Source organism: Bos grunniens, chromosome 26, assembly GCF_055505025.1.
Source record: "Bos grunniens cultivar Pamir isolate PY7600 chromosome 26, Bosgru_T2T1.0, whole genome shotgun sequence".
NCBI lineage: Eukaryota > Metazoa > Chordata > Mammalia > Artiodactyla > Bovidae > Bos > Bos grunniens.
In genome coordinates, this window is record NC_141190.1 from 34,366,231 (window position 1) to 34,381,121 (window position 14,891).

Sequence of the window (14,891 nt, forward strand, 5' to 3'; positions counted from 1 at the left end):
ATATAAGATTATTCTTATTTAATGCAATGACTGCATTTAAAAACACCAACTTAGATAGAATCAAAAAGCCTGTTGATTAGCACAAACAGAAGTCGCTCATTTTATACCTTTGATGCTGCTCCTGTATCTGATCTGCAATTTTCACTTTGTCCAACAAATTCTGAATTTCAGCTTTTTGGCGATTAATAATCTCTTTATATTTTGATAATTCATCTTCTGTCCTCAATCGTTCATCTTCTAGACATTTTACCTATCAAATAATCATAAGCAAGTTAAACTACAAAACAGTATTTTCTTGTTCCTTATTAGCTATTTCAGATAGTGGTTATATTTTAATAACCTGAGCTGAATTGTGAAGCAGTATTAATTAACATGAAGAAAATACAGCGAGAAGTTAATACTCCTGTGTTTCAGTCTCAGATTTCTCATGATTTAGTCATGGCAGTTTTAGCATGCCACTTCATTTTTGCTGCACCTCCATTTTCTCATCTGAAGAGGATATATCTTCCCTTACCTACCTCAAAGTACTGGCATAAAGAAAAAATAGAAGGGCACATGAAAGACACTTTAAAAATTAAGTGATCATAAATTCAAGACGGTTACCTAAAAGCTTATTTCTAAGTAAATGAAACATACACAATGATAGCATATTTGACACATATTAAAAGGGATACTATTCTTATAAGGACCATAAACACTGGAAAAGACTTGGGAGACTGTTAAAAATTAAACCTGTATACAAGACTATGAAATATATTCAAGAGAAATGTACAGTCTTTCTATTATTTTCTGACATAGTTCTAAAGCCCATGTATCTTCCCAATTAATTTGCTAGTAAGACTGCCTTTAGATCAGAGGTCCAAGGACAAGTTACAGATAGAGCAAATGTGCTGTGAGACAGGAATGTTTGGCAAACACTTTAAAGGGACTGAAATGGAAGACATTTTTATTTATCTAAGAGTCAATTTTGTTGCTAGGGAATTGACACGCTACTTCTTGATTTTAGATTATTTCTATATAAATATCCTTCCCCCAACATTTAAACATCAGAATGAGGACTAAATGAAAGCTGTTTACCCGTCCTCTAGGGTCATGACTACAGACTGAATTACCTTTGTTCTCAGTGTCCTGAGCTCATCCATGCCCTCCTTAAATGTCCTCTTCAGATCTTCTAGTTCCTTTATTTTGGCATGATGCATCTTTTTAAAAGTTCAAAAGAAACCACAAATCATTATATGCTAAACCAGATCTAACATTTATTGCCTGCTCCTTCTAAAAGACCTTAAAAGTAGATGGCAATAAGCACTTGTTTCTCTCCTTCAATATTACACCATCTAAGGTATACAAATACAGAGCTACTCACTTCTAGCTGGTCAGATTTTTCTTGCATTTGTTTTTCAAGTTCTCCTTTTGTGACTCTAAGCTTGGCATCAAGCTCATTTGATTTAATTTCTTCTGACTCCTAAGGGAAAAGAAATGACAAAAGTATGGCAAGTTTTAAAGTTTTATGCTTTGAAATGTGAAGACGGCTTTTGCAATTAAGTTTACTAATCATAAAATACACAGCTCATGCATCTAAAATTGATGACTGCATTAAATATTTTAAATATATCAATTTTGCACAACAGAAGAGAGTATTTAATATGCATATTATACAGAGTGGGCTTTTTTTTTTCTAAGTTATACATTTCCTTGTACTCATCTTTCTTCTAAAGTTTTACAGTGTTTTTATTTGTCCAAAAACTTTTCTAATAAGATTTCTATTTAAGCTGCAAGTATTTTAACATAGGAAATAGCCTGCATTTAATTTAGCTGCCCTAGAAAATCTACTCCACACTTCAAATACTACAGATACAAAAATTTATGAAACAAGAGTATTAATATTTGCTAAAACTTGTTATAACTTGTTATAAATAAATCTATTCAAAACTTTAGCATACCTGATATGTTTTTATCATATCTTGACAATTTTTCCTAATCTGATCTGCTTCTTCCTTTGCTTGAGTTAATTTTGTTGTTGTTTCTTTGAGTTTATCTTTGGTTTCCTGCATTGACAAAAAGATAGTGTGAGATGACAGAAAATAGATATTGGTCTCTGCCCCCAATTCCTGACAGAGCTCCTGAAACCCCTCATAGCCTGGGCCCAGGCCTGGCGTCTGAAGTGGCAGGCTGGGGAGGTTTTGTGGGACTGACACTCTCTCTGGATAGACAATATCAAAGTGAGTTCAACTGTAGGTCACTCGGCTGGTGTCACACACAACTGCTAAGGGAAAAGCCTCCACACACTGGTAACCAAAGGAGTCAGCAGTGAAGTGTTCTGTGTTAAAGTAAAGGGGACACGCAAGAAGAAACCCACAGGAGGGAACTGGATTTTCCCTATGCTGGAGGAACGGTTTTTTTTTTTTAAATTTACAGACAGCAACAAGGCTGGCATGGTGATGTGATGACTGGTGAGAACCATGGCCAGAGAGTAGAGAAAGTTCTTGTCTCAGCACTGCCACTGGAGTCAGAAACTATTCCAGTAACAATACTTTGCACTTCTGACAAAAAACTAATGTGGCCTGCACAGCTGATTGATCAAGTCATTGAATAAAGTCAAATTTGATAGTTTTCAGCAAATCAGTAGAAGTTACTAACTTGAAAAGACAAAAATGCAAAATGTTTAAGCAGTTCTTTGTAGACCCACATAAAAGACGATTCTTTGTTTTATGGCCAAGGTACCTATTCAGAACTTTTTTTTTTACAGATTCATGCTGCAATTTGGTTTCTCTTCCTCACCACTCTATTAAAATAGCCATTCGGATGGTTTGCATGGAAGACTTTCTCATCAGATCCAGCTGCTTTTTCTAATTTCTTATTCCTGACTTACCTATTCCAGTTCTGATCCACTCCTGACTCTTTCAATAGCCTTCCTCTGTCTATAAGGCAGTATATTTCTTTCCCCCACCCGCTTCTTCCCTTCTCTCTTTTCTTACCTTGCTGGACTTCCTGTAGTGATTGTCCAAGTACAGCCCTACCCTTCAACTTCAACGTTCTCCACCAGAGTACCCGTACAGTGCCATAATTGGGGTACCACGTGGATTTCTAATGAAAATTTAGGTATCATCTTCTCCTGGCAGGTTCCCTTTAGGAAGGGACAGAAGCTGCTATTCTGCCTTCCCACAGATAGAATCCAGGGAACGCCGACACTGGAACAAATGGTACTTTCTACTGTAGCTCATTACATGCTTCCCTACTGAGAAGACAGTTCTGGCTTACAGCTAGCTCAGTATTCACATATGAACTGTTCATGTAATAAATACCAAATTAATGAAGGAATACTTAACATGAATCTTCTGTTCTAGTCAGGCTGGTTTTCCCAAACACCAAATCTCCCTTTTCTCCTTATCTTGTTCCTCCACTTGGAATGCCTTTCCCTTCATCTCTTGATATAAATTCCATCTACACTTCAGATACCACTTCCTATATGTCACTTTGTTTTTTGATAAATTTACTACACAATTAAGTGTCTAGTGACATACTTTCAGTTGCAGGTCTTTTAATAATAATTTGGCTTATATTAAAACAGTGACTTTTAAAATATAAACATTTGAAGGCTTTTTCAAATACTGTTTTTTAAAATATGAGAATATTAGCTCAACAAGAGGAGGGAGAGATAAAGGAACTTTATCTGTAGCCCCCCCACTTCTATATCATCAATAACTAAAGCAGAGCTTGACACACAGAGGCACTCACTCCATTCATTCAGAACGTAGCAGCTGAGACATTCCAGTACGTCAAATACAATTTTAAACGGTGTGTAGCCATCCCAGTGTGAACCCTAAGGATTCTTGCTCCTATTCCTTCTGGCAGTTCTTCCACTGCCCATATATCAGCAGTTGCCTAACACTCATTTGCGGATCAGCAATTAGCTCAGAATCCCACCATTCTCTAACCTTTGACCATTGTCAACACAGACACCCAAGACGGACAGGTCATGGTGGTGAGTCCTGACAAAACGTGGTCCACGGGAGAAGGTAATGGCAAACCACTTCAGTATTCTTGCCTTGAGAACCCCATGAACAGTATGAAAAGGCAAAAAGATAGGACACTGAAAGATGAACCCCCCAGGTCGGTAGGTGCCCCATATGTTACTGGAGATCAGTGGAGAAATAACTCCAGAAAGAATGAAGAGATGGAGACAAAGCAAAAACACCACCCAGTTATGGATGTGATTAGTGATAGAAGTAAAGTCTGATGCTAAAAAGAGCAATATTGCACAGGAACCTGGAATGTTAGGTCCATGAATCAAGGCAAATTGAAAGTGGTCAAACAGGAGATGGCAAGAGTGAACATCAACATTTTAGGCATCAGAGAACTAAAATGGACTGGAATGGGCGAATTTAACTCAGATGACCATTGTATTTACTACTGTGGGCAAGAATCCCTTAAAAGAAATGGAGTAGCCCTCATGGTCAACAAAAGAGTCTGAAATGCAGTACTTGAATGCAATCTCAAAAACGACAGAATGATTTCTGTTCGTTTCCAAGGCAAACCATTCAATATCACAGTGATTCAAGTCTATGCCCCAACCAGTAATGCTGAAGAAGCTGAAGTTGAACGGTTCTATGAAGACCTACAAGATCTTCTAGAACCAACACCCAAGAAAGATGTCCTTTTCATAATAGGGGACTGGAATGCAAAAGTAGGAAGTCAAGACATACCTGGAGTAACAGGCAAATTTGGCCTTGGAGTATAGCATGAAGCAGGGCAAAGGCTAATGAGAGTTTTGCCAAGAGAACGCACTGGTCATAACAAACACCCTCTGCCAATAACACAAGAGAAGACTCTATACATGGACATCACCAGATGGTCAATACCGAAATCAGATTGATTATATTCTTTGCAGCCAAAGATGGAGAAGCTCTATAAAAAAGATCTTATTGACCCAGATAACCATGATGGTGTGATCACTCACCTAGAGCCAGACATCCTGGAGTGTGAAGTCAAGTGAGCCTTAGGAAACATCACTATGAACGAAGCTAATGGAGGTGATGGAATTCCAGTTGAGCTATTTCAAATCCTAAAAAATGATGCTATGAAAGTGCTGCACTCAATATGCCAGCAGATTTGGAAAACTCAGCAGTGGTCACAGGACTGGAAAAGGTCAGTTTTCATTTAAATTCCTAAGAAAGGCAATGCCAAAGAATGCTCAAACTACCACACAATTGCACTCATCTCACACACTAGTAAAGTAATGCTCAAAATTCTTCAAGTCAGGCTAAAACAGAATGTGAACCATGAACTTCCAGATGTTCAAGCTGTATTTAGAAGAGGCAGAGGAACCAGAGATTAAATTGCCAACATCCAACTGAATCATCGAAAAAGCAGGAGAATTCCAGAAAAACATCTATTTCTGCTTTATTGACTATGCTAAAGCCTTTGACTGTGTGGATCACAATAAACTGTGGAAAATTCTGAAAGAGATAGGAATACCAGATCACCTGACCTGCCCCTAAAGATACCTGTACGCAGGTCAGGAAGCAAAAGTTAGAACTGGACATGGAACAACAGACTGGTTCCAAATACGGAAAGGAGTATGTCAAGGCTGTATATTGTCACCGTACTAGGAAATCACTCCTGAATATTCACTGGAAGGACTGATGCTGAAGCTGAAACTCCAATACTTTGGCCACCTGATGTGAAGAACTGACTCATTTGAAAAGACCCTGATGCTGGGAAAGATTGAAGGTGGGAGGAGAAGGGGATGACAGAGGATGAGATGGTTGGATGGCATCACCAACTCAATGGACATGAGTTTAGGTAGGCTCTGGTAGTTGGTGATGGAAAGGGAGGCCTGGTGTGCTGCAGTCTGTGAGGTCTCAAGCAGTCAGACATGACTGAGTGACTGAACTGAACTGAACATAGACACCTATCCCTACAGTTTTCTCTGATAATATTATATACAAATATCCAAAGGTTAACAGTTCCTGCATGTGTGCTAAGTTGCTCAGTCGTGTCCATCTCCTTGCAACTAACATTTCTACAAACTTGAATTATTTAAAGAGATAACAGGGACTTCCCTGGTGGTCCAGTGGCTAAGACTGCACACCCCCAGTGCAGTGGGCCCAGGTTTGATCCCTGGCCAGGGAGCCAGATTTCAAATGCCACAACTAAAACCTAGTGCAGCCAAATCATTATCAATACATTTTAAAAAGCCAAAGTTAAAAAATCCCATCTAATTTAACATATAAATCATGCAAGAAAGTAGCTTTTCATAATTCGGAAAACTCAGCAGCGGCCACAGGACTGGAAAAGGTTAGTTTTCATTTCAGTCCCGAAGAAAGGAAATGCCAAAGAATGCTCAAACTACCATACATTTGCACTCATCTCACACGCTAGTAAGGTAATGCTCAAAATTCTTCAAGCCAGGCTTCAGCAATAGTGAACTGTGAACTTCCAGATGCTCAAGCTGGTTTTAGAAAAGGCAGAGGAACCAGAGATCAAATTGCCAACATCCGCTGGATCACCAAAAAAAGCAAGAGAGTTCCAGAAAAACATCTATTTCTGCTTTATTGACTATGCCAAAGCCTTTGACTGTGTGGATCACAATGAACTGTGGAAAATTCTGAAAGAGATGGGAATACCAAACCACCTGACCTTCTTCTTGAGAAACCTATATACAGGTCAGGAAGCAATAGTTAGAACTGGATATGGAACAACAGACTGGTTCCAAATAGGAAAAGGAGTACGTCAAGGCTGTATACTGTCACCCTGCTTATTTAACTTATATGCAGAGTATATCATGAGAAATGCTGGTCTGGATGAAGCACAAGCTAGAATCAAGACTGATGGGAGAAGTATCAATAACCTCAGATATGCAGATGACACCACCCTTATGGCAGGAAGTGGAGAGGAACTAAAAAGCCTCTTGATGAAAGTGAAAGAGGAGAGTGGAAAAATTGGCTTAAAGCTCAACATTCAGAAAACGAAGATCATGGCATCCAGTCCCATCACTTCATGGGAAATAGACGGGGAAACAGTGGAAACAGTGAGAGCCTTTTATTTTGGGGGCTCCAAAATCACTGCAGATGGTGATTGCAGCCATGAAATTTAGAGACGCTTGCTCCTTGGAAGGAAAGTTATGACCAACCTAAACAGCATATTCTAAAGCAGAGACGTTACTTTGCCAACAAAGGTCCATCTAGTCAAGGCTATGGTTTTTCCTATGGTCACGTATGGATGTGAGAGTTGGACTGTGAAGAAAGCTGAGTGCCAAAGAATTGATGCTTTGGAACTGTGGTGGTGGAGAAGACTCTTGAGAGTCCCTTGGACTGCAAGGAGAGCCAACCAGTCCATCCTAAAGGAGATCAGTCCTGGGTGTTCTTTGGAAGGACTGATGCTGAAGCTGAAACTCCAATACTTTGGCCACCTGATGCGAAGAACTGACTCATTGAAAAGACCCTGATGCTCAGAAAGATCGAGGGCAGGAGGAGAAGGGGATGACAGAGGATGAGATGGCTGGATGGCATCACCAACTCAATGGACTTGAGTTTAGGTAGGCTCCGGTAGTTGGTGATGGACAGGGAGGACTGACGTGCTGCAATTCATGGGGTCACAAAGAGTTGAACACAACTGAGCGACTGAACTGAATCACGAAATATTTTGGCTCAAGCTATACTACAGGAATCACTAAAATAAGCTTTATGCCTGATTAATAACTATTGCTATATTTGTTCTTAAAACTGATTCTAATAGTTTTTCCACTGTGTTACAGTACTTACCTTATGTGAATCCATTTCTGCTTTTAATTTGTTTTGTGCCCATTTTACTTTAATGATGTGAGAGTTGATATCTTCCTTTAATTTGTCTATTTCTCTGATGAGTCTAGTAGCTTCACCTTCCTAAAATAATATCACTCGGTCATATTTTTCATTTAAACAACCAACAATCATTTGTGTGTCTTTCATATCTCAAGATTATCAGTGCAATCCAGGGGCTAGCACTTTATGGCTTACAAGCGATAAAACTGATTTAAAGTTTAAATCATAAGAGGAAAGTAAAAATCCTAAAACCAATGAACAGATATAAGATGATTAACATTTATACTTTAACCGACTATTATGTTTTGTGAGTATAAGCACACCTCTGGTGCTTCCCAAAAGGCTAACATAAGGTGAAATGTAAATTAAATTGGTTTTGCCAGAATTACTGACAACAATGACAACATTGCTAAACTAAAACTTAGTAGAAAATAACACTGATTATCAAGAAATGATAACCTGCTGGACACAAAACTATGCCATGAGGCTGTTAGTTAAAAGCAAAGGCTCTGAATAGCTCAGTAATTAAATCTCTTTAAACAGCATCTAAAAACATGTTTTTCTGCAAGAAAAATATAAATCCTATTCTATGAGCATTACATTAAAATTCTGGTCAATTATACTTCTCGCTCAAAAACTAGGCTTCCCTGGTAGCTCGGCTGTTAAAGAAATATGCCTGCAATGTAGGAGACCCCAGTTCGATTCCTGGGTTGGGAAGATCCCCTGGAGAAGGGACAGGCTATCCACTCCAGTAGTCTTGGGCTTCCCTGGTGGCTAGGTTGGTAAAGAATCTGCCTGCAATGAGGGAGACCTGGGTTTGATCCCTGGGTTAGGAAGATCCCCTGGAGAAGGGAACAGCTACCTACTGCAGTATTCTGGCCTAGACAATTCCATGGATTGTATAGTCCATGGGGTCGCAAAGAGCTGGACATGACTGAGTGACTTTCACTTTCCTGTGTATCTTTTACGAAAGTAAAATCTTCCTTTGAAGCATGAAGTCATTTCTACAACATGTAGATTTTAAAAGAAAGTTTTAAAAAAGATCTAATAAACAACATGTGTCAGTTTCTCATGTTTTCACAGGAAAAACGTTTTGCAGTGACTAACAAGATATTGTAATTATTAAAGCATTCACATTCTTTGAAGGTAAACTAACAAAACAGCTTTATGTTTAACAGTGGTTGAACCATGTTAATTTATGATTATTTGATTAAATAAGGAAAAGCAAAGAGAATAAGCTTCAGGTAAGGTACAACAGCAAAAGTGATACCTTTGTTTCATACAGCTGGTGTAATCGTCCTTTCTCCTGAGAAAGTTGCTTAATTTTGTTAGTGTTTTTCTCACATTCTTTATTTGCATCTCTAAGTTTTTTTTCAAGCATCTCTTTTTCCTTTCGAAGGTCTAAAGATTCCTTCTCACCTCTTACATACTTCATTACCATTGCTTCTTTTTCCTGGCGTGCCTCTTCACATTTCTTGTTGGCCTTTGAAAAAAGTATCTAGCATTAATAAAATATGGTTTTTAAAGTAAAAATAAACTAAAACAAATAATATTTTCCTACAATATCACCAATTTATTTTTTGATTTTTGCACATTTTGGGGACCCGTGTCATGAAATCATAAAAAAGAAATGATACGATGAACAAATTAATATCACTAACATCTGCTTCTTCCCTTTCCTATTTCACTTCCTTTGGCTAATACAGATGCTATTTTCTGTTTATGCCTTCAGATCACTTTTCCACTCTTTCCTAGCCTGCCCTGTGCTCTGGGAAAATGACCAGCAGGGACTATATTAACAAGTTTCTTTATCCTCATACAAAGAAAAGGTTTGGAAGAAGACATGTTTTACTGTTTGAATTGTTATTGTGTACAATTTATTATCATTCTGTTTTTATTTTAAAATATAATCCTAATTCTAACAGTTATTTTAATGAAACTATGTTTGGGTTTATTAAAGCTATCAATTTCTTAATGTCTTATCCTCTATATTTTTCTTTAATTAGTATAAAAGGTTTGAGAACTGATAGTATAAGTGTTAAGCATGTAACATTCCTATTGCTCAGGGTCAGCATATTGTAAAGAATCACAGAAATAAGAGTCGAAGTTTTTTGTAGTTAACATACATTTATGTAATGCTTTAGTATTTTTAAAATCCTATTCCTAATACACACTAACGTCTAAAATTATCTAACAGGGTTAAATAAACAAAAAGTCAACAGAAAGTTAATGATAATGATGATTTGAAAAATACCTGTTCCATCCGATGGGCCATCTCTTTGTGTAATTGCTGAATTGCATTTTTGGCTGCAATGTCTTGAGCTAATACTTTATCTTTGGAAGCCTGAACTTCTTTATTAAGTTCCTCTATTCTTGTTTCCAACTGTAAAGAAAATTATTTCCAGATTATTTTTATAGCTATAACAAACAGACCACTAACATTTCAAATAAATATAAATTATATATATATGAGCATAAAGAATTCAAGAATATACTTCAGCCATAGACATAAAAAGTAAACATTAATGATGTGCCAATATATCATTAGAATTAAGTCAGTATAAATCTGAAGCAGACTCTGAGAAGAAAGATGGTAAGCTCTAGAGTAATTATCAATAACTCAAAAAAGTTAAAATATCATGAAAAAAATTTAAATGTTACATATTTACTTAATGCAATATAAAGCAGTAAGTGAGGAATAGGGAAACAAAATAGGAACATACCAAAAAAGACATAAAGAAACTATAGACATAAAATACTCAAAAATGGTAGACATAAATCTATAAACCTAACCCATAACCCTAATCTTAAATATTGTAAAAGCCACAACTTGATAGAAATCTTGAAAAAATTACACTAAGAAGCTAGATATTACATGATTCCACTTATATGAAGGAAAAGGAAGCATATATGATTCCATTTATATGAAATATTCAGAACTGGCAAATATATAGAGGGACAGAAAGTAGGTAGTTGTCCCCTAGAGCTGAGGAGAGACAGCTGACAGGGGCTGGAGGGAAATGAGGGGTGACTACCACGGGCTTGCAGTTTTCTCCTGTGATAAAATTTTCTAGAACTGTGACAAAATGTACAACTAAAAACCACCAAACCGTATACTAAAATGAGTGAATTAAGTGGTATGTGAATTATATATCAATGAAACTGCTATAAAAAACCCTACATGTTAGCTTACATATAGTACACATGTACTACTTTTCCTTATGACAACACTGTCCAACACAATACAAGCCCAATTTTTTAGTAGCAACATTTTAAAAAGTAAAAAGAAACAGGTGAAATAAGTGTTTTATTAAACCCAATGTATACAGAATATCATTTCAACAGGTGGTCAACATTAAAGAAACTGAGCCATTTTACCCCTGTTTGTACTAAGTCTTTGAAGTGCACATTTCACACTTACATCACCTCTGAATTTGGACTAGCCACCTTTCACATGCCCAATATCATGATGGCTAGAGGCAGCCATATTAAGTGGTACAGATTCAAAGATAAAATTAGGAAAGAAAACTCTGCTATACTGGCTAGCAAAAGAAAGGTCAATCGAATTTTCTCCTTTAAAAAGGCACAACCACTAACAAGTTCAAGAAAAGAACAGCTCTGGTTAGCCTCCATCTGTTTATTCTGAACTTTCTGGTCATCAGCAGTGATCTGTCTACCAAAATTCATATTCAGCCCCACACTTTAAAATTAAGGCACCTTCACTTTAAAATTCTAAATTTGGTCTACATGTGGTAGATGACACACACACACACACACAAATCAGGATTAAACTTTCCCGATTAAGTATAATTTCATTAAGTATAACAAAGTGTAAGTAAGTGAAACTTGGTTTAACTTTTCATTATGGTACTACCAGCTGTTTACTTTTATTTTCATTATACAGCTTTCTGTGAAAGATGAGGCAAAAAGAAAGACTTTTAAGGCTACCATGTTTCTAACCTTTTCCACAGAAGAAAAGTGAAAGTGAAAGCCACTCAGTCATGTCTGATTCTTTGCAACCCCATGGACTATATATATAGTCCATGGAAGTCTCCTGGCCAGAGTACTGGAGTTGTAGCCTTTCCCTTCTCCAGAGGATGGATCTTCCCAACCCAGGGATCGAACCCAGGTCTCCCACAATGCAGACAGATTATTTACCAGCTGAGCAACAAGGGAAGCCCAAGAATACTGGAGGGGGTAGCCTATCCCTTCTCCAGCAGATCTTCCTGACCCAGGAATTGAACTGGGGTCTCCTTCATTGCAGGCGATTCTTTACCAGCTGAGCTACCAGGGGGAAAAAAAAAAAAGGCAGCTCAAAAAGATAAAGAGCGGCTGAGCTACCAGTCTAGAATATGCACTTTGCTGATCCAAGCATCACAGTACATTAAAAAAAAAAAAAAAAAAAAGGAAAGGAAAGGCTTGGGGAAACTAGCTAACCAGATAAAATCTGAAGTAAGAGAGTCAGCCTTCAGTATAGTTTATAAAATACTAAGAACAGAACTACATTGAACTATCAGCTTAAAAGGGCTTCCCAGCTGGCACTAGTGGTTAAGAATTTGCTTGCCAATGCAGGAGATCTAAGAGACGCAGATTCGATCTCTGTGTCAGGAAGATCCCCTGGAGGAGCAAATGGCAACCCACTCCAGTATTCTTGCCTCAAGAATCCCATGGACTCCACTCTATGGAGTCACAAAGGGTGGGACACAACTGAAGCAACTTAGCATGCACGTATGCATAAGCTGTAAAACCTTCTAAGGCCAGATACAAACGTTTAGGTATATACTGCTTCTTCTGAAACAATCTATTTGACTGCCAAACAAACTGTCTTTCCTTCTCAGATATCTATTATAGATAGAATACTGCCACACATATCATATAAAAATATTAATTTACATAAAACAGAAAGATAAGGCTAGGATTCCCATTTCATAAGAGAGAATGCGTCACATACCAAGCAATCTTCTGCATTTAAAGTATGATTTAATTTACAGAACTTCGATTTATATACAAATTTTCAGGAATGTATTTAAGAACAGACTTCTAAGATTTTTGTCTTTTTACCTGTTTAATTGTGTTCATATGCTGCTTCTCTGTTTCTGTTCTTTTTTTAAGTTCGTCTCTTAAATTGTCTTTTTCTGAACAAATGTCTAAGATGAGTTCCTGATGCTTCTTATTTTCTTTAATTAACCTAAATATAAAAAGGCCAGTATAAGTAAAACATAATTTAAAATGTGGAAAATAATCTGTTTGCAGACTGAGGTGGAGATACTTATGATTAATAAACTAATATTTCCAAGAAGTTCTTTGGTAATGATATATTTCTTGGACTCCAAAACCACTGCAGATGGTGACTACGGCCAAGAAATTTAAAAGACCCTTGTTCCTTGGAAGAAAAGCTATGACCAACCTAGACAGCCTATTAAAAAGCAGAGATATCACTTTGCCAACAAAGGTCCATATAGTCAAAGCTATGGTTTTTCCAGTAGTTATATATGGATGTGAGAGGTGGAGCATAAAGAAGGCTGAGCACCAAAAAATTGATGCTTTCAAACTGTGCTGCTGGAGAAGACTCTTGACAATCCCTTGGAGAGCAAGGAGATTAAACCAATCAATCCTAAAGGAAATCAACCCTGAATATTCATTGGAAGGACTGATGCTGAAGATCCAATACTATGGCCACCTGATGTGAACAGTCGACTCATCGGAAAAGACCCTGATGCTAGGGAAGACTGAGGACAGGAGGAGAAGGGGGCGACAGAGGATGAGATGGTTGGATGGCATCATCAACTCAACGGACATGAGTTTGAGCAAGCTTCAGGAGCTGGTGATGGACAGGGAAGCCTGGTGTTCTGCAGTCCATGGGGTTGCAAAAAGTCAGACACGACTGAGTGACTGAACAACATATTATACTTTACAAAACATTCTCTGGCAAACAGGCTATTACCCTTTTCCTAGAAATCTGTATGTTTCAAATTAAGTGAAATATAAGCAGATAAAGAATACCACACTCTTTTATGTCTTAAGGCATACGAATTATGTGCTCCATCCCTTCAAAACTGGAGTCCCTTCAAATCAGTCAGGGTCAATCAGGTACAATGTTTCCCCTCCAAGCACGTGTCTGGAGACAGGCACTTTTGGAAGTCACTTGTGGAAAGCATTGCTACAGCCTTTCTATGGGTAGAGGCAGGGTTGCTGCTAAACATTCTACAATGCAGGACAGCCCACCACCAGCAAAAAATGATCTGCCCCCATATGTCAATAATGCTGAGACGGAAAAATGTCTCTTTAGATTTTAATGACATTCTAATTCTTGGGCTTCCCTGGTGGCTTAGAGGGTAAAGCATCTGCCTGCAATGCGGGAGGCCAGGGTTCGATCCTTGAGTTGGGAAGATCCTCCCCTGGAGAAGGCAATGGCACCTCACTCCAGTACTTTTGCCTGGAAAATCCAATGGACGGAGGAACCTGGGAGGCTGCAGTCCATCAGGTTGCAAACAGTAGGACACGACTGAATTAGATACCATCAGGAGAAGGAAATAGCAACCCACTCCTGTGTTCTTGCTTGGAGAATCCCAGGGACAGAGGAGCCTGGTGGGCTTCCATCTATGGGGTTGCACAGAGTCGGACACGACTGACACAACTTAGCAGCAGCAGCAGCAGCAGATATTAAATTAGAATAGAATTAGAAATCTAACGATATTCTAACTTAATATCTATGATATTCTAATTTAATATTTAATGGTATTCTAATTACAGAAGTAGTCAATGTAAAGTAATAAAGTGTGAGCAGAAATTTCATTTTGAGTTATCTAAAAAATATAAATAAAACCTTAAAAATTACCCATAAAAGTACTTAAAACTATAAAATAAGATACCTAAGAGGGTTAACAGCTAATATTTTAGGATTACTAACAACAGCAACAGCTATTATTTAACATTTATTGCACAATTACTATTTCCTAAGTGTAGCTTTAAATGTATTATTTAATTTTCAGGTCTATAAATTAATAAGTCTATAAAATCATTATTTTATGCTTTATGAATTGGAAAAACACACCAAAAATGAAGCCTAGAACTTATTCCAGGTCATAT

General features: G+C 37.6%; 1 protein-coding gene across 7 annotated transcripts in view; it reads right to left on the reverse strand.

Annotated features, from left to right (window-relative positions):
* CCDC186 (coiled-coil domain containing 186) overlaps window positions 1–14,891 on the reverse strand; it is a 47,730-nt gene that overhangs the window by 14,622 nt on the left and 18,217 nt on the right. For 5 of the 7 annotated variants that reach the window (XM_086377733.1, XM_086377728.1, XM_086377726.1 and 2 more), the window contains 8 exons: window positions 12,864–12,990; window positions 10,057–10,185; window positions 9,073–9,285; window positions 7,764–7,883; window positions 1,941–2,045; window positions 1,364–1,462; window positions 1,113–1,199; window positions 108–250 (listed from right to left, as the gene is read on the reverse strand). In XM_086377733.1, coding sequence (XP_086233859.1) covers window positions 108–250; window positions 1,113–1,199; window positions 1,364–1,462; window positions 1,941–2,045; window positions 7,764–7,883; window positions 9,073–9,285; window positions 10,057–10,185; window positions 12,864–12,990 — 1,023 coding nt within the window. The remainder of the gene's footprint in view (window positions 1–107; window positions 251–1,112; window positions 1,200–1,363; window positions 1,463–1,940; window positions 2,046–7,763; window positions 7,884–9,072; window positions 9,286–10,056; window positions 10,186–12,863; window positions 12,991–14,891) is intronic. The other 2 variants (XM_086377732.1, XM_086377731.1) reach the window with 1 other exon arrangement.